This window comes from Lineus longissimus, chromosome 5 (genome assembly GCF_910592395.1).
Source record: "Lineus longissimus chromosome 5, tnLinLong1.2, whole genome shotgun sequence".
Lineage (NCBI taxonomy): Eukaryota > Metazoa > Nemertea > Pilidiophora > Heteronemertea > Lineidae > Lineus > Lineus longissimus.
Window position 1 is genome coordinate 1,019,045 of NC_088312.1, and position 20,468 is coordinate 1,039,512.

Sequence of the window (20,468 nt, forward strand, 5' to 3'; positions counted from 1 at the left end):
ACCAAGATTACCGACCTGCAGAAAATTGCGGTCGGTTGGGTAGATGTAACTTGATTTGCTCAACTTAGCATCGTTCAAAAGTCTTGAAATTAACATACACTATATTTTGGCAGCATTTTCCGCAAGTCGGTAGGTAAATGTCGGGAAAAGTCGGGGTAGGTCGGGAATTAGTATGACCCGGCTGTAGGCCTATGTAATGATTGATCTCATTCATGCAATGACTCGGCATTTTGAGTCGAGGAAAGATCTAGGATAGTCGTGTTCCCAATCACCTCGAAGTTCGTTTGCTCGTCGTCAAATATGGTTCATTACAAGCTTACCTACTTTGATGCCAGGGGAAGGGCAGAACTCTCTAGATTGATATTTGCGGTTGCTGGAGTCGAGTATGGAGATGTCCGCATTAGCTTTGAAGAATGGGGAAAGCTGAAACCAAGTAAGTACAAAACCAGACTTTATCAGGAGGTCTCCGGTCTATACCTTTAGTTAAGGATTGGAGAGAACCTTCGCACATATTATTATCACCTGGTCAACTAGGGATATAGGGGCCATGGCGATTTAGCGGATCCTGCGGATTCTGCGGAACCTGCGGAATCTGGGCGGAATCAGCATAAAAACAGCTCGAGAATATCGATATTATGATAAATTATCCTTATAATAAATATTTGTAATATTCCATAACTGTTAAATTGTCTAAACCGCTAAGATTATCAAGCATTTCGGAAAAACCCCAACATGCATGAAAAAAATGTCTGCATTCTATTATCGGATGATTTCCACATTGGTCTCGTTAGGGAGTTTTTCCCAAATGTACGTGATGATGACGTGCCCCATTAACAGGACGTAACATCTATTTTAAAATGCGTTTCCAAAGTGAATGCATGAGGACAACCCATTTGTGTCGTATATCACTGGAAACGCCCGATTCCCCTGATTCTGCAGGATGTTAAATCGGGCATTTTATTTCTTTAAATAAATCATAAGCTCCTAGCTCTGTTCATGGAGGTATTATTATCTTAATAATACCTCCATGCTCTGTTCGCCATCCCAAATGGCAATATTGCCAATTGGGCCGGACAATCACGAAAACCCCCAAATATTATGCATTTCTTCCTGAATGATTCTTACAGTGACCATTCTCCCATGAAAGACAGTTGCTAACGCTACACAAAAATCAAAAAAAATCGAGGGTCAACCATTGAACTTTTGAGATATGTTGAATTTTGCACAAATCAGCGAAAAACGCACCAACTGGCACTGGACGGCATTTCAACACGGGGCCGACGCACATCCCAAGTTCATTGTACACATACGTCGGCAACAACAGTATAAATGCGTAGTTTCTTGTTAGCCGCCTATTGAGTAGCGCTCTAGGTTTCAGAAACTCCAAAAAAACATGTCTTTGCCAAAACAACTGCTGAATCAACACTGACATACTGTAAGGACCAAGAAATCAATGATTTTAGGAACTACGGTGGGAGGGGGGGGGGTGCCGCGCATGAATAAAAAAAAAACTCCCTGATGGGACCATTGACCGTGATCTATAACCCAGGCCGAGTTGGTAATAGGCCGAGTTGGCCCGTAATCGTGTAAGTCGTTACGCACCGACCCGAAAAACACACGTCATTTTCGCTCATTCGTTAATTTGTTAATATCGTGCAGAATACATTAGGGATGGACACTTTTTCCAGGGGACATTTTAAACTTCTACACTGGCCTGGTTGACACGTCTCTCTTTATTTTACAACATCGCAAAATTGTGCACGAGCAACATACGATTGCCTTGATGATCCATCATTAAGATATTCAAGTCACATGATGACTGATGATGTCCAGGACTCCCAGATGACAAATCAGTTTAAACAGAGAATTTCCCACTCTCATGATAATAAATAAAAGATTTTTCTAAAACGTCCACCCGAGTCAATCATCCCACTCTTGATGACCAAACAGCCAGCAAGATCATGCGATGACAGGTGACAAGCCCGAGATCCTGGCAACGATCCTTAAACCACCCCAAGTCCCAGGAGGCGAAACGACTAATTTTTGGGTAGAGTGACTCTCAGACACTCTCTTGATTTAGCTTGATTACATTACATCACGGCAGCGGCCAACGTGGGGCCTAATGGTATTACGCTAAGTTTGGGGGCGAAAATGCTGGGGGCAAAAACGTCAGGGAGCGAAACGACCGGATACCAATCCACTGCAGACCAGATTCCGCAGAATCCGCAGGATCCGCTAAATCGCCATGGCCGGATGAAAAACTCTTCCATTTATCTTCGAACAATCATGAATTTGCTTCGGTGCTCTGATACGACAAATACCAAACACGTGCATTACGGTGCAGGTTTTTCTTCGGTCATCTAGTATAAAATCATCACATTTTTCAGACACACCATTCGGTTCGCTGCCCTACCTGGAGGTCGATGGTAAAACAATCGCGCAAAGCCAGGCCATTGTCAGATTTCTTGCGAATGTGTTCGGTACGTAACAACTTCCAATGTAAACTGCCACGTGCATGTTATAGATTCTCGAGGACATCGAAACGCAGTGCCATCTGCCGGGAAGAAAGTTTAAAAAAGAGTCCAATGCATAACTTCCACCCACGTGCATTGGCGAATGGAAGCCTAACACTTCCTGACGAAGTGCATCCACTGCATGCAGGAAATGGTGGCATTTGTTCATGACAGAGGGCAGAATCTGCGAACTTGGCTCGAGTCGTCTAAGGCTGAAGGCCTACTCAACCTGGAGATAACGCCAAGCAATAAGCCAACAGCGCCATGACCATGCAAGTTCGTGACTTCAGCCTGTGCTTGCTTGAACCACCTTCCTAAGGTTGCTGTCAAGTTCTGTTGTTTTCCTTTTCAGATTTGGCAGGTGCCGACCACTTCGAAAAAGCCAAAGTCGACGAAGCCGCAGAATGTGCTCTCGAAATTTTGACAGATGCAGTCAAGGTGACGTTCGCTCCAGAAGCGGAGAAGGTGAGTTCAAAATTCTGCTTTACAAATTTTTGGTGGGGGGCTGATGATGTTTCTTCTTTTTGGGGAGAAAAAAAACAAATGAAAAAAATATTTGCTTGCGTTTCTGCCACAAAAGCTCGAAAACTAAGTTGGCTGTGCATTATTTTTCAGGAGGCGAAGACAAAGGAGTTTGTCTCAAAGACTTGGCCATCACATGTGGTGAAGATTGAAAAGATTTTAGCTTCAAACCCGACGGGTTTCCTCGTCGGCTCTAAGGTAAGGCATTGATTGTAATGTAGTGTAACCCTGTAGTACATGATACGTATAGAAACGTTACCATAGGAGAAATGGTGATAGAATCGCCATACCATATATACGTCGTGGTGTGTAAAGCTCATGTATGTTAGTAAGATAAACTGCCGATTTATAAACCAGGTTCATACCTGCACTAGATACCTGATGGGTAAAGGATCAACAGAGGCTGGTTTGGGTTCCAGCTGTTAATCGTCCACCGCCCAAAAACGAAAAAAACTCAATGGCGATTGACGGAATGGTATAGTTGCAGAATAGTTTTAATCTTATGCCTAGTTCCAATGTCTTAGCTCAGATGGCAGCATGTGACAGTTACGAAGACTTGTAAAGATGTGACAAATGTCACACGGATTTACCGTGGCTCTATGTTGTATATCTGCTGGGGAGGACCATGTTCTTCAGAAATGAGTTTTGTCAATGAGACAGCAGCCTGGTATGTCCTCATCCAGGACTCCGCACTTGACTAAAGTTCGACTGCTTCGTGGTCTTGCAGGTGCAACACGATGCGGTTTTATTTGTAAGGTTGGGGAATTTCGTGATGGGTCGGACAACGAACGGGATAGAGCCGAATTTTCAGAATTGACCGTGATCATTGTAAGATTACATTATCATCGTCTTCTGTTCTTTTCAGCTTACCTACGCAGATTTGGCGCTTTTCTCAATCTTGGACACCGTCTGCTCGTTCGAGGGAGCAACTGTCAGCGGGCCCATTGCGCAGCACAGGAAGAAGGTCGGTGCAGTCCCGGCCATTGCTAAATGGATTAGCGCCAGACCAAAGAATACGTTCTAGACCTGCAGCTTCCGAATCATCGACGGCCAACAAAAGCTGACAGTTACTTCATAGATGTAGATATTGATGATGTTGTTTAGCAAAGAGGGTGGAAGTTGTTGGTACAATTAAGGGAAATGAAATTTTCCATGGTCTAAAAAGATGTAAAAAAATGTCCTTCATGTGTCATTTGGTTACTCAGTTTATTGCCACAATAATATACATGTATACAAACATTTAAAAAATTACAGTACAGGGTTAAAAATATTTATCATTGCGCCTTACTTTATTATGACCGTCGTATATAGAAATAAAGATACTGAAAATGATACATTCAATGCACATGTAAGATACTTAATTCCCGGCTGATCAGCCATTTTGTTGACACAGCTCCAGAAAATGGACGCGTGAAGCGATCGGTTCTCTGTTGCGCCATTGAGTCTGACGTTACATCATATAATAAAAATAATCGACCCAGTGTCTCTTTTAAGAAAGTATCTTCCTTCTTCATTCGTCATCCCGTTAACTTGCCCCGTATTCCAATGAGTGCGAGGTCAATAACTATCTCAATCAGCTGAAAGAACGTGACGATGGATGCGCCAACGTAGAGTTCCACGGTCCCACCGATGTCGGACACCATCTCCTGCCACTGAAACGAAGGATATTGTCGGTTAAATTGACTTCATCGGACTCGCCAGTACTGTGCTCCGGTTTAAGGTTCATATGCACATAAGTACACTTTAGTTAAACTGACTATCATCGCGATTACACAATGATGCATACTGTAACGACGGGTGTATACGCCGGTAGAGGCGTCTTTTCCACACAGCCGTATATACTGGCACTTGCTACGTGTACAGCTATATTACAAGCTACTGCCACACACAACCAGTGTCAAGATAGACAATATTCTGGGCAGTTGGGCTATTAGGATGTCTCAGTCCCAGTTACTAAAATCTTACATACATAGGCCTACTTACGGAATAACCCTCTTCGGTGACTATTCTTTGGAACATCATATCTTGGTAGAAAACGTTTAATTTCAAAAAGTTGTAGCTGCAAAGATACCGATTAGACAACGTGTATACAGAGTCATTATAAACAGATTCCTTTACCCCCTTCGTGGCGACACTTTATCGAGGGGAGGCCTACATCTCCCCAAAAGCCGTCCATGCAGTCCAGTAAAAAAATGTGTGTGCCACCGCATGTATTTTCATCAGATTCATGACTTTGTCAATTAGGGGAGGGATCAATACGCCCTCGGGCTTCCTACTGAGGGGGACACTGATTTCCATTACACTGGCTGTTGGCGATACTCAATACCGATACAGCATAAATTCGTTTTTCACTCACTGTAAGAATTCTCTTGCTTCCATGTCCGACATCTTCATTATTATCTGACCAAGCTTTGGGTTCACCTCGGCAATCATCATCTTGATATCTTCCTGAAGAATTTTAGAAAGGGTCATTAGATAATAATGGTGCTTTTAGATTGGCGCTTTTAACTCTAGTTTTGGTCATCAAAACACTTAGATACCGAGTTGTCCCTTACATCTATCTGCTGTGTTCAGCCGAGAGTTCCATGGATGGACTCACTTGGGCCAACAACTCATTAAGGAAGACTACAGGTAGGATGCGGGTGTGCCAAAATATGTTTAAAGAGGTCTACACATGTTTACTCTCTCACAGTGAATCGTCACTATTCTCACTTGTACCCACACTCGAATACCAGGGTCGGTCGTATATACAGGCCTACTCCTCCCTGGTTTGTTCAGTCCACACTAAATGGAGCTTGGGGGTTTCGAAGGCGAGAAAAGTAGATATTTATAGCTACCTCCTTGGCTAATGCTGGCCATCCTGAAGATGTGCTCGTGGTTGGGAAAAGGTTTTCGCTGAAATCATTGAATAGAATCAGGAGATATCCGGTCGTTCTGCCCATGCAGCTGGGAACTTGGTGGCCGTCATCGAGGAGCTAAATCACAATCATGCTTTATATCAGGGAGCCTTTGGGTCGATTTTGCTTTAGGTAATGGGAAAAATCCACAAGGCAGCGACACCAGTGTGAAGATTATAAAAGAGGATGCTTTACTAACCTGCATATGATCGGGCACGGTGGGTCACAGGTAAGCTGATCCATATAAAACAGTCTTTCTACATTTTCAATACACGTTTCTACAAGAAGACGGTACAAGAATCGGTTAGCGAAATATGACAAAGATATGATGAAGAAAACAACATACATTTGTAATTATGTAACGCAAATCTGATTTTGAATCAATGCGTTCATCCTTTCAATACAAAGGGGCTTCAGTAAGCCTATATAAATTGTTGACTCTCCCCACGCAATGCGAACCATAATATGCATGAGAAGGAAACGTTGTGTGGGATACCTGTGGCCGTCGTTGGGCTGATACCACTGTAAGACTGCAGCCTGATGGAGTCACAAGATAAGAAGTGCGACATGTTCATCATCACTTCACCACTTTCTCCTCGTTGAATAAACGATTTGATCTAGGTGTACTCACGTGATTCTGTATTGGTTAAGGTACAAAATGGCGCCGTTGGAACGTTAGTGTTATTAAAGGCTCCTCCCGTGAACGCGTACATTGCGTATTTACAACCGCACGTCTCCACGATGGCCTTCTGCAAACATGTCTTTTCACAGCCCTGGCTTGTGTATTTAACTCCGTACAGCATCTCCACGTGAGCGTCCCTCGCTAAAGCTTCAGCGGTGGTAAGGTTTTCGCAAGCGCCATGAGGAGAGCTCATCCTCTCTATAGATACCTGGGGAAAGACAACGAGGTTGGATTACTATATACATGTACATTATATGGAGGGAGCAATTCAGGTAGAATTTGGTGAGGGTTGGGCTGACCTCTTATTCTTCCCGCGCCTGCGACAGTAGCATATTTACCTTACGTATTCCAATCTGCGTTTGAAAGCCGGGAGCAACCAGTAGGCCATGGTCTTGTGGGAAGGGCATCACATCTTGGTTGTGCACGATCACCTTGATTCCGGCAGAGTCGGCCACTTCATGAAAGTAATCTCCTTGGTCAATGTAGAGCATGACCGACAAACCTGAAAATATTTGTGAAAATCAGTTATGGGCCTATGTATCAGCATCGAAGGACAAATGCCCCTGTACGATTTCCGATTGGAGACTGCTTCGACAGGAAATGCACCATTGGGTTGCTGATGATGGGTTCAGAATGGAAATGCTCTTCAACGTGTTTCCAATGATGTGATTTGATTGGAAATGGCCCTGCACGTTTGCCGATGACGCTTTTGAATGGAAAAGAATGCCCCTGGCGCGCGGGTTGCCGATGATGTAATAGAATAAAATGCCAAACAATCGTACTCACCATGGAGAGGACCGGGCGAAGACGTTTTTTTAACTGCTTCATCATAAGCATTTTTTACGTTGAACGAAAAACAGTTTCCAAATCGTGGATTGGTTGATCGGGTAAAATTGCTGAAAAAAAATTGACTGGTAAATTGACAAGTGCAGTTACCATATGTACTTGTGAATTCAATTTTACGCAGCATGTACTTTGGTTGCCAAAAAACCCCCAGAGCATACGATTGTCACTGTTTGTATGGGCAGCTTTCGTTGTAAAACTTAAAGAGACTGCAGACTAAAACACTTTGAAGTGGCCTACCCATCAAATAGTATATACAAATTTGTGAAACAGATATCAATAGAGTTATGTCTGGCCCTGTTGACAGCACTTTCTTACATTGGCGAGCACGACTTGCCTGCCCACGAGCAGTCGATCATCATATCATTGAGGGAATACCCAATAGTCGTTTGATCGTCACCCTCTAGGCTCATGTATTTCGCATAGAACTCTTGGCTGTTGTCAAAATCCTCCCTGCTGCTATCGTAATCAATGTCATCCCAAGTGAAGTTGTCTGTGCCGCCAGAACTGCCTGAAGGTGAAGGAGAGTTTCCTGATGAGCCGGAGTTTGCGCTATTCTTCTTCCTGACGCCAGCACCTTTTCTCCCCTGAGATGTTCTGTTATAAAATTCCTTGAAATCATCACTGTTTATTTTCGATATTTTGGATCGTCTGAATGGGTTGACATTGCACATGGTTACTGCCGGGAAGTCGAGTCTGCGTTCGAAGACATATTCAAAATTTGTTGCCGTTGGTGCGTCTATAAATGTCTGAATCACACCCGACAGCTGCCAAGCACATACAGCTGAAATACAACGAAATGTAGGTTATATAACAGCGCTTTGTGGACAACAATCTCCAAGGACTTGCACAGCACATTGGCCATGTCCGGCAAGTTGGAATACGGAGTGGCACTCCATGCCAAAGCCTCGAACCCACTACCTTCCGATCACTGATCGGACGCTCCTCAACAGTTGGTGCAACCGCGCTTCCCAATTGCCTTTTATTCTGTAGGCAAATGAAGAAAACAACATACATTTAAAGAGTAAAAGGAATCAAATCTTGATGATCCCTTGACAATGCGAAGATGACATCGAATTGAGAATTAAACTGAGCGGAACTCCTACCGGTTAGTCCAATGAGGAACGCGATCCAAATCGCCTTTCTGACAAAATGGTTACTCCTCAGCAGATTCGATATTCCATGCATGTCAACAACCGGGAGAAAGTCATAGAAGCGTTGTGATGCCATCCCTCCGCGGGCCCTTTCCCCACGAACAGGACTCCCAGGGGAAGTCACACCCTCCCCGCTGAGTCTCCGGTTTTCGGCATCCTCCGGAGCGGACGACTTTTTCATCATTTCCATGCCTGTGTACTTCTCAAAACCACCACTGCCAAAGCTATTGACTCTGTACTGATAGATGCCCGCGGCGTGATCTTGGTCGAACCGCGTCCTGAAGGAAAAAAGAAAACGCAGTTCTGAAACACTTGGATGGACGTTCGGTAGGCCAATGAATGCAACCAGCTACCGGTGTGAAGTTTATCGTTGTTCGCCATTTCAGGATGCACTCCGGACGCAGTGGACCGGCCTCGTTCCTCACCGTAAGGAGACAAAATTTGTATGACGCGATGGGCTGTCCACGGAGTCTATCTCAGGATGGTACCCATTTGAATTAAAGGAGGTTTGCTAAATTTAGTAATATGTCTATACATGCTTCCCGAAATTAGTGGCTTGCATTGGAACTAACTTTTTCCCCCTTGTTCGTCATTAAAGGCATTCAAGTGTGTTGGTCAACCATGACTATCTCCTTTGTCCCTCCACCATAAGGCCTAGTTTCTCCTTATGACGTCATTATTTCGGACACTCAGCGCCCCATTTCTGGAAAGGTGTATATAAAAGTGTTTTCACGGTCAGCCTGGAATCCGTGGGCTGCCCATTGCGTCATCCTAATTTGATCTCCTTATGGAAGAGGAACGAGGCCGGTCCACTGCGTCCGGAGTGTAGGTCAGCCATGTTGGAGGGCACAACAATGATTTGTTAGGCCTGACTGAACTGAATAAAATGCTGTCATGGTCACTGTTGTTTGTCCCTCCAGCATGGCAGGGGAAGACGTCACGTGAAACCACTCTAAACATTCATACCTTTATAAGTGTGCGGCATAAATTAATCATGATGTAACCCTCGGCAGTGGACCGAATCGAACGCAAGATTTCGTCACTCACGCCCCTCTGCATGGCTATATAGGCCTATGTGAATGTCATAATCTGTGCAAAATATAGGCCTACATATGAAGTACACCTAGTCCCCTCATTGACTTGTTAAGCCCTCTTGGAATTAAATTATCTTTTTAGCTGTGTTCTGTGTTTTTGAGACTGCACCATATAATAGATGGGTAGAGACAGACCATGACTTTTCAATAGCTTTCATGATCATTTGTCATGTTTATGTCTGTCCCTCCAGCCTGGCAGGTGATGATGTCACGTGGAACCACTCTATAGACTGCATCAAATGTTTGATTCATGAAAAGTGGAATTCTATGGACCCCTTGAATTGTTCCAAAAGTCGAAAAATCGGCCCAAGATGTGTTGTCCGAGGGTCTAGTGAAAACCAGTAGACTAACACCTACCTGTCACTCGGCAGAACAACTGGTCTCGAGAATAGTGGCCTAACCGAGTTGTTCAGCCGATGGTCCATGAACGTGCGAGTGGAGAACTGTCCTCAAAGCTTTACCATCGGTTGTAGTTTACATTGAGCTGTACAAACACGTATCGTAACACTGATCACAACCCTATGCGACCTACCACTAATAAGCAAAATAAGACTTGATGGTCATGTAATTATTCATGAATATATATATGTTAAGATTGATCTGGAATTCCAGTTCGAAGCCCTTTTTATCAATCCGGACTATTTTCTCCTGGGGCAGACTTTCTTTTCACTCTGCTCAGTGCCTATCAATATATAGGCCTAAATGATCCGTTGTTCCTCCTGTGAAGAATGCAACACAAAGCGAGTATGCAGGTACATGTACGTTAAGAATAATCGCGGATTGCATATCCAGTCTGACAATGCATGGCAAATGTGTGATGTAATCATGCGGATGACGTCCGCGGTCGGTGACATTGCGAATAAAAATAGCATTTCCTTGGAAGCAAATCCTTCAAGAAGAAGCAGTATTTGCTAAAAGTAGAAGATAATGCTTGTTTTCGTATGAATAAACTTCAAGCAAATGCTTGAAGCTCTGTCCCGATGGTCTGTGTTGGTAATCTTATTTCATCTTGTGGTTTTGGTATTGTTATAGAAGGGGGTCAAGCATCCTAAACTTCACTTGGTACCTATATTAACCAAGTTTTTTTTAGTTATGTGTGTGGGAGAAGAGCACACGACTGACCCCTCGAGGATAGGGGTCAAGAGGTCTCCTGATGAAAAGATGTTGGCGAAAGTGCTGACTTTCATGGCAAATACAATTTTCGTGACCAAAACGGATAAAATCAGCTTTTCGGAAGATGACAAACCTTTCACTTTTACTTTCTAGCCACCTCATGAGCAACCTTGAAAAAGCAAAGCATTTATCATGTCAAAAGCATAGTGCTATACACTTTATTCATATGAAGACAAGCATTTGCTCCATTTCGAAGCAAACTCTAGATACTAAAAAGTGTTTGCTTTGACTTGTAGCAGACTTAAATTTCCGAGACTTTGCTACGGTTTTATTCATACGACGACAAGCAAAATGCTTCAAAATCGGTAGAGAAAGTAATGCTAGTTTTTATTCATATGGCCCATTTATTCGCCATACACCAAGATAGACTTAAGTTTAAAACCTCCTTGGGTAAATAAAATATAGTCTATTATGCGCTCTCTGACATGTCTGAGCTTCCGTCCCGACCGACACTTCGGACTGTGAAGTCGAGACGGCTCTTGGCCGATTTTTACTCAAGTCTTAGTGGATTGTCCTAGCTTTGCATTGTGGGTAAATCAACACAGCGCGATACATGCACCAGCCGCAAAAGCACAATGAAAGCTCAAATGAACGAAGGAGAAGTGGACGATTTGGACATTCTTTTGGGGCAATTGGAAGACTATGCCTTCCTTGGCAATGACGATGGAGGTTCCCAATTGGACCAGGTATGTAATGATCCTTTTCATTTCCCGATTTCTGGTTGATTTGTTGCTTTTATTTCGATATGAAATCTGCATGTTTTCGCCAACTCGTCGGATTTCGCCGCCATCGTCATGCATTCATGGACATAATATTGTGTTCAGATTTTTGGAATTCTTCTGCATAAATCTGTTTTTTCGGCCCACGAATCAGACATCTATTGTTTTTTCAATAACCACATCATCTTCTTGAGTATTTGTATCGGTCGTTGGGGGTTCATGGAATCATCATATTGTCCTTTGAAACCACGTTTGTCCACGGTATTGGTTGCTGGTCGCGGGTATGAGATCCGAAGTGACGAAACTGGCTGAAAGGCGAGCGATGGTTTATATAGCCGTATGCAAATGAGATGACGGTATGATAAATTTTAACCAATCAGCGGCCTTAATTGTGTAGTTGATCACGTGACGTCTAGCAATTATCCAGTCTACAGGGTGAGCTACAAATGATGTCCTGGCTTGATTGATGACTTACCTGAAAAAAATCAGTTATAGAATAGAGCTGTTACATGATATTTCCTGAAAGGAAAGAATCGCTGCCTGGTGCAACGAATGACTTATCTAGCTGCCCTTAGTGGACATTTTACAACGTTAACCCCTTATGACCCAGTTCAGTGGCCTGTGCCAATACTCCATAAAACATAAGATAAGAAAGCTGATGCACTATGACTACGAGAACCTCCACCTGTGGTGATTCATGATGAGGGAGTGAATGTCTATACTTCAACAGGAACCTGCCGCTTGAGTCATAGTGTCATAATTGTGAAGATGACTTTTATTTGTATTTCAGCATTCCAAGAACACTGCTACATACCGTGATCGCTCACCTACTCGGGAGTATGCAGATATCAACTTGCTTGATAATGGCGACACTGACATACAGCTCCTTCAGTATCGCTCGGAGAGTCGGGAAGAGCTCAAGGCCGGTTATAATAATGAGATGATGAACAAAGAACACCGCCATGCTCTTCCAGATGAAGATGTCAAGAATGGCAGTTTTGGTCAAGACAATCAAGAGATCAAATTCAATGATATTCTGCAATGGGTGTGGTCGACACAACAGCAGTTACAAACAGTCCATCTTGGTGAAGTCTCTTCAGTCACTACTGGGACCGCTTCTTATCCCCAGTATCCTACACAGATGCAGGCCTCTTGGCAAACAGAACCAATCTCACCTCCTACGTCAAATTTGATGCTGCCCCCAGCTGAACCACGTAGTTACAGCTCTGCAAGGTCTGATAGAAGTAATACCAGTTTAGCCACGATACCCAGTGCATCTGATTACAGTAATGCCACACTGCCCAGTCAACCGCCTTCGATTTCTAGTTTTACATTATCAGAGAGACTAAGTCGGCCGCCGTCAGAGAAGACGAGTCGCCCGTCATCCCGTCGTGCTAGCCCGGTTAGAAGCCGGGCAACAAGTCGCGCATCTAGTCCAAAATTCTCCCGCAACAACAGCCCAAGGAGAGGTACTTCTACAAAGAGCCCTAGACAGATCTCTAGTCGAGGTTCAAGCCCATGCAAGCGAAGAAGCTCGGGTTATGAAGGTGCTACCCCCAAGCCAACTGCTGCTGATTCCAGACCATCAAGCACTGGTTACTCCACAGACGTCATTGATGTAAGGGCATCCAGTAGTACCGATGCCAAGCCTTCCAGTAGCGCTGAAGTTACACCGGCCAAACTTCCACGGTATAAGAGACCGAGCCACATCAATGCCGAATACAAGCGCAGAGGAAAGATAAAGGTGATTATTGTCAAGTATTGTCCTATAGGCTGGTTATGGGTTAACTTGAGTTTCTTTCTATATGAAAGGTTCATCTGCAGCAACGTAAGGTTCGTAGTTAGACAAGCCAGTTCTCAAGTCTTGACATGATGACAAAGTTGTGTTGTGAATGGGTAAGTAAGTACCGGTAGATCCGACATTATATGACAGCCATTTCCATAGAATAGCGAACACAGTTGTAATCAAACATTTTGACACAGAAGAGATCTTTCCTGGGGTCACTGTGACCTTCCTTTAATACAAAAAACGTAGAATAAGCCGAGGGCTTGCAACCATGCACCCATTTGGTTCGCAGCTTTCCTCATGCTCCTCTATGCATGTGGAAACTATTCTTCAGCATGGTTGGTTTCAAAGGTTAGTTTGGAGTTGGGTGTGCTCATTACGGAGGTGAAAGGGTCCAAGGTGAAAGGAAGATTGCCTGTATGGCCTGTCTACACTATCATGGTAAGTGTTTCTTCCATAACATAGTTACTACCATACAGTTTTTGTGGTCTCGGTGCAATCACTTCCTTTTGTTGATTGAATCTGAAGTAGCACTGTCTTGACTGACTGCCTGTGCTATGACATCTTTGGTTAATGATGGCTGTAGTGAGAGAAGCTGACATTAACCTCGGATTTCCCTTAATACACAAATAATTGTGAAACTGTGGTGATGGTAGCTATAATGTTTAGTAACTACTATAGTTTTTCGTTTGTAGAAATTTCAGTTGTAAGACCATCATCTTGTTTCTCAGTATCTTGTCTTCCCAGGTTTTCAAAAGCCTTGGTTGTGGGGCCAGATGACTTTTCATTGTTGTTAAATGTGATGTATGAGATCTTTATCTTGGTTATTGCATGTGTTTATGTCACTCCACAAAAGTTTGAGTTTGACCCAGTTAACCGAGTTGTCACATTCATGAGGGCAATTGTAATTGAATATGCCACTAAATCATGGTTAATTTTGTAGCATTCAAAAAGGATCATGATTTATATCTGATGCCACTAAATCATTACAATTGTTCTGACTGGACAGGGAGAGTAGAGGTTGTACATTGTAGCAAGACCTGCCTGCATGGGTCACTATAGTAAAGCTCTTATAGCTTCGTATGAATGTATATTTATTGCTTGGTGTAATGATTGATACCTTTTCATCATGCTCATTGTCGAAATGTTGTGCTCATAAAAATTGGTTTAAAGTTCTGCATGAAGATTGGAAGTTGAAAGACGTGACCAATACAGTTGTGACCATGATTGACATGTGTCATAAATGTATCAAAGTGTTTTATAGTTGATGCCAACCAAAACGGATACATTGTAGGTGCTGGCTATTACTGATTTTATCGATTTATGATCATAATGTCAACTGGTTGATCCCAAGAATTGTGTAAGGAAAAAGCATGTTGACAAAGTACCCTCCATTGAATGTTCTGTTATCGATAGTCTGAAGTAAGCCAACAGTGACAGAATTTCAAACTCTGTGTCCTCTATTTGAGCTGGGAAAAATACTGTATTTTTAATCCATTGTCTATTTCTTCTCGGGCTTATATCATAATCTTGCAATGTTCCATACTATAATCAAAATGATTGTTTCTTTTTCTCAGATGTTCCAAACGTTGTTCCACTTCTGTTTAAAAAGTGTTGAATAAGGATCGAGAGCCTCCAGGTATAGGGGAGTATCATCATCCCTGAGTATTAACAAGGTCTAACTGACATGTCCTCAAGTTGTGGTTAGACCAAGTTGATTCTCAGGTGATGATATGCCTCCCCTTATTTTGGGGGGAATATATCAATTTTGCATGCAATTTTCCACTGTAGTTACCAAAAATATCAGAAAATATATGCTATTTTTGGCATTACGACCCCACTTTTCAACCTCTTGGATCCATGCTTTAGTGTTCTTTCTGTGAAACTTGGGCTGACTAATGTAATATGTTTCCCATTGTGATTGCGTGTGTCAGTATGAACGTGGGTCCGTCAGTGTGTTTACATTACAGTCGGCAAATGTTTGCAGCACGAATGTTGTCATGGCTAGATTACAGGTCGCAGCTGTGGACGCTTCTTCCCAACTACCGTGACTGCTCAGCAGTGTGTGTGAGTGTTGAGTGAAAGGGGGTATTTAAAATTTCCCCACCTTCTATCCTTGCAGAAAGGATTTGAGGACCTTCTTGGCCTGGTCCCCACTATCAATACCAACGGAAAGGATACTAAGACGATTATGTTGACCAAATGTAAGTGTACCCGGTTGGTCTAAGAGTGCAAGGTACCTGGTTGGTGTAAGGGCGTAAGTAAACATTTTCCATGCTGCTGTTGTGATCAAGAAGCTGGGAAATGTGACACACAGAGATTGGTCAACTTTGAAAGGTATTCTGGTAAATCCTGGCTTTATCAACGGTTTGAAAATGTATTTGTGACGACATCCATGATTTCTTGCGTTTGTGCCTTTAGTTCATTCCAACCTGTCAGTCAATTTGTAATCAGCTTGATTGATGAGTTTTCCCAATGATTTGTAATTGCCTGCTCTGTAAATCAAAACAACCTAGGTAGTTTCCTGTTAACATCATATTCTATCATTTGTAGCAGCTGCATAAGCATTTTGGTCAGGTGTACAATGCCATATTGATCAATTTCTGAATCATTGAATATAAGCCATGCTTGTTGTAATTTGTATTTACTAACAGCTAATGTACATGTTGATTCTAAATGATCATTTTTTTGGCACAAGTTGTGGAAGTCTAGTGAATTAGTGCAGTTGTCACTAGTCATCAGCTCAGGGTTTACTAGTTGTATCTGACATTTTGGGTGTTCCGAGAAAAACACAATCGAAGATTCAAAACCCAATGAAATGAAGTTACAGGTACGATTTAAACTTGTAATTAAATGTCAAATTTGGGATCTTATGAGGGTATCCTTTGTAAAGAGATGTCCGCTTCAGTGTATTCTTGTTTTGTAAATAAGTCTCGGCTGGTTTCCCAATCCATAACAAAGTATGCTTTTTGAAGATTAATTGGAATTAGCCAAAGCTTCTGGTAGGGGGATTAATGTTGGGAACCTTGTAAAACTAGGCCTACATAACATGATGTATAAAGCGAAACTTTCCCAATTCGTTGCTGTTGAAGTTGCACTCATATTACGCCCAGAATGCCAAGAGCTGACATTTTTACCTTGGGCTAGAAATTCCTTCACTTTGCAATCTGAGCATACCTCCATTGCAATCTTTGCCTACTTGCATTGTCTTGGGAAAAGTTATGTCTTTTTTTACGTAATTTACATCTCATTATCCAAGCACATAAATCATTCATATGGTGTAACCTGTTCTGTAGCTCAGTAAACAAACTGGCTGTTTGAGAAGACAGGATGGTCGTGTACAAAAGTCCTCTGACTGAAAGATATGTCATTCTGTCAGATGTACTCAGAATTTAGCTACAATGTATCAATTTCTTGACAGAATGACTGATATGTTCAAAATTGTTCCAAATTCATTGTTCATGTTATTTATGTTTAAAAGGCACTCTAATATTTTATCAGTCTGAATTTCTGCCCATCATTAATCAAAAAGTTAGCCAGTATGTAAAGAATTTTGTTTTCAAAATTCTCCCTGGTGATAAGTTGATCAAAATTACTTGAAACTGTAATATTTGCGCAGGCATGGTTTAGATAGTCTCATTTTGACTTAGAAATAATCATCACTAAATTGTTTTGGTATCCTTTCAGATTCTAAGTTTAATTTCAGAACACAGCAAATTATAATTTTTGCCATGATATGTCAATATATTTGAAAATGCATTATGTCTAAGCGTTAAGTCTGAGGTATTGTGGGGATAAGGCTGCCTTGGTAAAGTTTTGATCTTTATCCTTTGATACTGCCAAGTCTAACAATTATGCGTGGTTAACCTGCATGCTAAAACCACAAACACAAAAGATTCTAATCATGATTCTCATTTCATTGATTTACAGGTCTCCTTTATCATCCCATCTTTCTGTAGGCCTATCCAATATTAATATTTCTACATTGTTTGCAGGAAATTCAGTATGTAGTGTGTTTATTTATTAAACATTGCTAGGTTATTGGTATACTGCCAGCCGCACAGATAGCTAATGTCTCAGGATCATCTGATTTCAGGTACTGATTACTTGCGGGCGATGAAGACAGATTGTAAACGTTACAACAAGGACGTAGAAGCCTTAAAAGCAGAAATTGAGGAGTTGAATGTACAAGTGGGGTAAGTCTCATGAAGATGCAGAGAGTTCATGATGACCGACAGACTAACTTCACTATCGCCGGTTCACATCCACGACACCATGAAGTTTTCCTGAGCATGCTATGATACGAAAACTTTTTTAGAGGTCTTGACTGTTTGAGGCCTATTGGCATAAGTCTTGGAGGGCAAATGCGGAATTTGATGTGTATGTACTGCCAATTCAAAATAAGGAATTCCCCAACGCTGAAGTACAATACCAAAGTCATTCATTGATCCTAAACCCTAAAGATGTTATTTTCAAGTTAGTTGAAGAGATTATCTGATGATATTTTGCTTTAATCTTTACCTGTTTTCTCTAGGAAATTCCAAGAGGAATTGCCTGAAAGTGGTGCCGACGGCATATTGCCCAGGAGCGAGGTTGATGCTGCTTCGATGGACGACATGTTCAATGAATACGTGGAAAGGGAAACGAAGAGCAATTGGAAGTTCTGGATTGTATCCTTTGCATCATTCGAGTGTGTGAAGCTATAGCAGGCTTGATCTGAGCCATTTTGTAGTGGGCCGAGAGGTTCGAGCTAGTCCAAGTGAAGCAGGTATTGGGTAGACTCGCTAGTCCCAGGGCAGTCCATTGCGTCATCCTAATTTGATGACAAGACAAGGTCAGTCCAATACGTCCAGAGTGGAGTATCAGGTTGCTCTTGTAGTTTAGCCTATCTTTGAGGGCGATGTTGTTGTACTCTGTCATATATTTCACGATGGAATATGTGGGAAAACAATGGCGTGAGGGAGTCCGTTTAGAAGGGAATACAGTAAGGTTTCAGAACAACTTCAACCATGTTTGATATAACCAGAGTCTTTCTATACAAGGGTCTGGTCACCGGCAACTTTCCTTTGATCACACGGCTCTCTCGGGCAATTAACTGGAGCCAGATGAAGCCGCACGTCGTTCGAGACGGGCGGTGTCTTTGATGTTGAAACCAGTGACCAGACCCTTGTATAGAAAGACTCTGATACAACTTTCTTCTTGAACACCAACAAAGCTTGGGCTTAGTACAGCAAGTATCTTGCTCTGATGTGTGAAATTAAACACTCCCTGCTTTCTATTTCTACAAGCTATATTCCTTCACCGTTGCACAGTTCAGTCTGATAGTGCGGCCATTGTTCGAGAGCTACAAGGTGTTTGTCAGTGGTGAGATCAGGAATGAGACGTTCTACGACGCTGTGAATGACTGGGTGAAGAAGCACTGCTCCCTCACTAACCTTAGACCTGGTAAGTGTGTTCATATGGTCCAATCTGTGCATTGAGTGCCACAGTTGATCCATCCCTGCTTCTCCTGCCCTGCACACAATATCAAACCCTGTGCGTACCAATTATCTTGCAGATGAGAGATCTTTTTGTCTTGTCATAGCAGTGATTATAATCGCAGATCGCAGTGATTTAAATCACTTGTTTGCACTGCACTTCAGCTGATGAAAGTCCTTTATAAAGATGTTGTACTTTGTCTCTTGCAGGTGCCCTGAAGTCTCTGCGCTATCTTTGTAAAGTCTCCTCAGTTATGACCGACCCGGAGAAGCTACCCGATGAAGCAATGAATGCGGTTGTAAAGAATAGAGGTGCTGCTACCACACACATATCAGATAAGAAATCATAGTCCATGGAGATTGAGTGGTGTTGGTCTGCTTGAGCTAGTCGAATGTAAGCCATGTGAAATAAGTGAGGAGGGTTGTTCTTTTACCATGTGAGCTGTGCTGACTTCATCATACTTTGGGAACATTTCTTTAATCAACCACGCTAACAGCCTCTACCAACAATCATTTCGTTTCGAGGCTTATGTACTGGGCTCCCTTCTGTGTGACTCTCATCGTCCCTGACCTTGTGCGATATGAAAGTATTATCCAAAGGATTATGTCCGAAGTTTTGGTGCCTTGACTTAGTTTCCGTTTGTCAGAGATGGCCAACAACCGTTGATGTAGATTTGCTCAAACTGTCCACACCTTGTATATACGTACTTCTGTAAAATATTGGCTGTAAACAGTGTGTAAATACTTGGAACGTTTTGATGTGAACTGAAAAGATAAACTAAATTGATCACCTGCATTGAGTTGGTCAATAAGGGCATCTTTTTTTATTGGTGTAAATTATGTGTGGTGTTGAACTCGTCAACTTTAAAATATTTTTGGAAATTAATAGCATTTTTTATTAGCTATAACGGATTTGTTTGCTATTTTTGCATAGAGTAGATTAAGCTTCTGACTGCCTTTCAGAGATGTACATGGACCTTATTTTGTTTCTAATCCTGTCTTTCCATCCCTTTTGATACATTGATGTACAACATCATTGTACAGTATGGTGCACTACTGCACATGTATTAACTCCGTCAGTTTCGTGACGACTCCTTACTGATTTTACAGTTGGACATTCTTTTCTGGTACATTTCGCTGAGGTCATATTTGATCCCATCTGAGTTTGGATGATTCTTTTTCATCTATGTTATGTTGTCAGGGCAATTTAACAGTACACTGTTTGAGATAAAGATGATGCAACTCTTCCAAAGAGGTTTTATTCATAGGAAATCAGTAAGATTATTTTATACCGGTCTTTCATAATCGAGGTGTATTTTCTTAATTTGGTGCGCAACTGCAAATAAATATTTGAAAATGAGCAAAGTGTCTTCTTCAGTTTTATCTGTAAAACTTTCACCTTATGATGTCGAGGGTTCTGATGTAACACATGATCAACTTTATCGACAGCCAGTTGCCTGGGCTCCCTTCATTGGAATCATTGCCGCCGCATACCCCATTAGCTGGGACAGTTTTGGCATAGAAGCAAGTGGCATGCCTTGGAATGTTCCTCAGCGGCACGGTTCTTGCCCCACCATTTCACCATGCGCCCTGTCCATTGTACACTCC

General features: G+C 42.3%; 3 protein-coding genes across 3 annotated transcripts; 2 read left to right on the top strand and 1 right to left on the bottom strand.

Annotated features, from left to right (window-relative positions):
• Window positions 1-197: 197 nt before the first annotated feature.
• On the top strand, window positions 198-4,532 carry LOC135487419 (probable glutathione S-transferase 6). Its single transcript, XM_064771053.1, has 5 exons — window positions 198-433; window positions 2,388-2,480; window positions 2,866-2,978; window positions 3,129-3,233; window positions 3,901-4,532. The coding sequence occupies exons 1-5, from the start codon at window positions 301-303 to the stop codon at window positions 4,057-4,059; spliced, it is 603 nt and encodes a 200-aa protein (XP_064627123.1). The 5' UTR covers window positions 198-300; the 3' UTR covers window positions 4,060-4,532.
• On the bottom strand, window positions 4,225-8,793 carry LOC135487407 (amiloride-sensitive sodium channel subunit gamma-like). The gene is made up of 10 exons (XM_064771040.1): window positions 8,564-8,793; window positions 7,776-8,241; window positions 7,401-7,510; window positions 6,953-7,116; window positions 6,564-6,822; window positions 6,132-6,210; window positions 5,873-5,930; window positions 5,392-5,483; window positions 5,019-5,094; window positions 4,225-4,687 (listed from the first exon to the last, which is right to left on the bottom strand). The coding sequence occupies exons 1-10, from the start codon at window positions 8,790-8,792 to the stop codon at window positions 4,553-4,555; spliced, it is 1,668 nt and encodes a 555-aa protein (XP_064627110.1). The 5' UTR covers window position 8,793; the 3' UTR covers window positions 4,225-4,552.
• A 2,643-nt stretch (window positions 8,794-11,436) lies between these two features.
• Window positions 11,437-20,332, top strand: LOC135487408 (MLX-interacting protein-like). The gene is made up of 7 exons (XM_064771041.1): window positions 11,437-11,564; window positions 12,388-13,341; window positions 15,506-15,587; window positions 17,480-17,579; window positions 17,918-18,053; window positions 18,696-18,828; window positions 19,071-20,332. The coding sequence occupies exons 1-7, from the start codon at window positions 11,454-11,456 to the stop codon at window positions 19,208-19,210; spliced, it is 1,656 nt and encodes a 551-aa protein (XP_064627111.1). The 5' UTR covers window positions 11,437-11,453; the 3' UTR covers window positions 19,211-20,332.
• The last annotated feature ends 136 nt before the right edge of the window (window positions 20,333-20,468 follow it).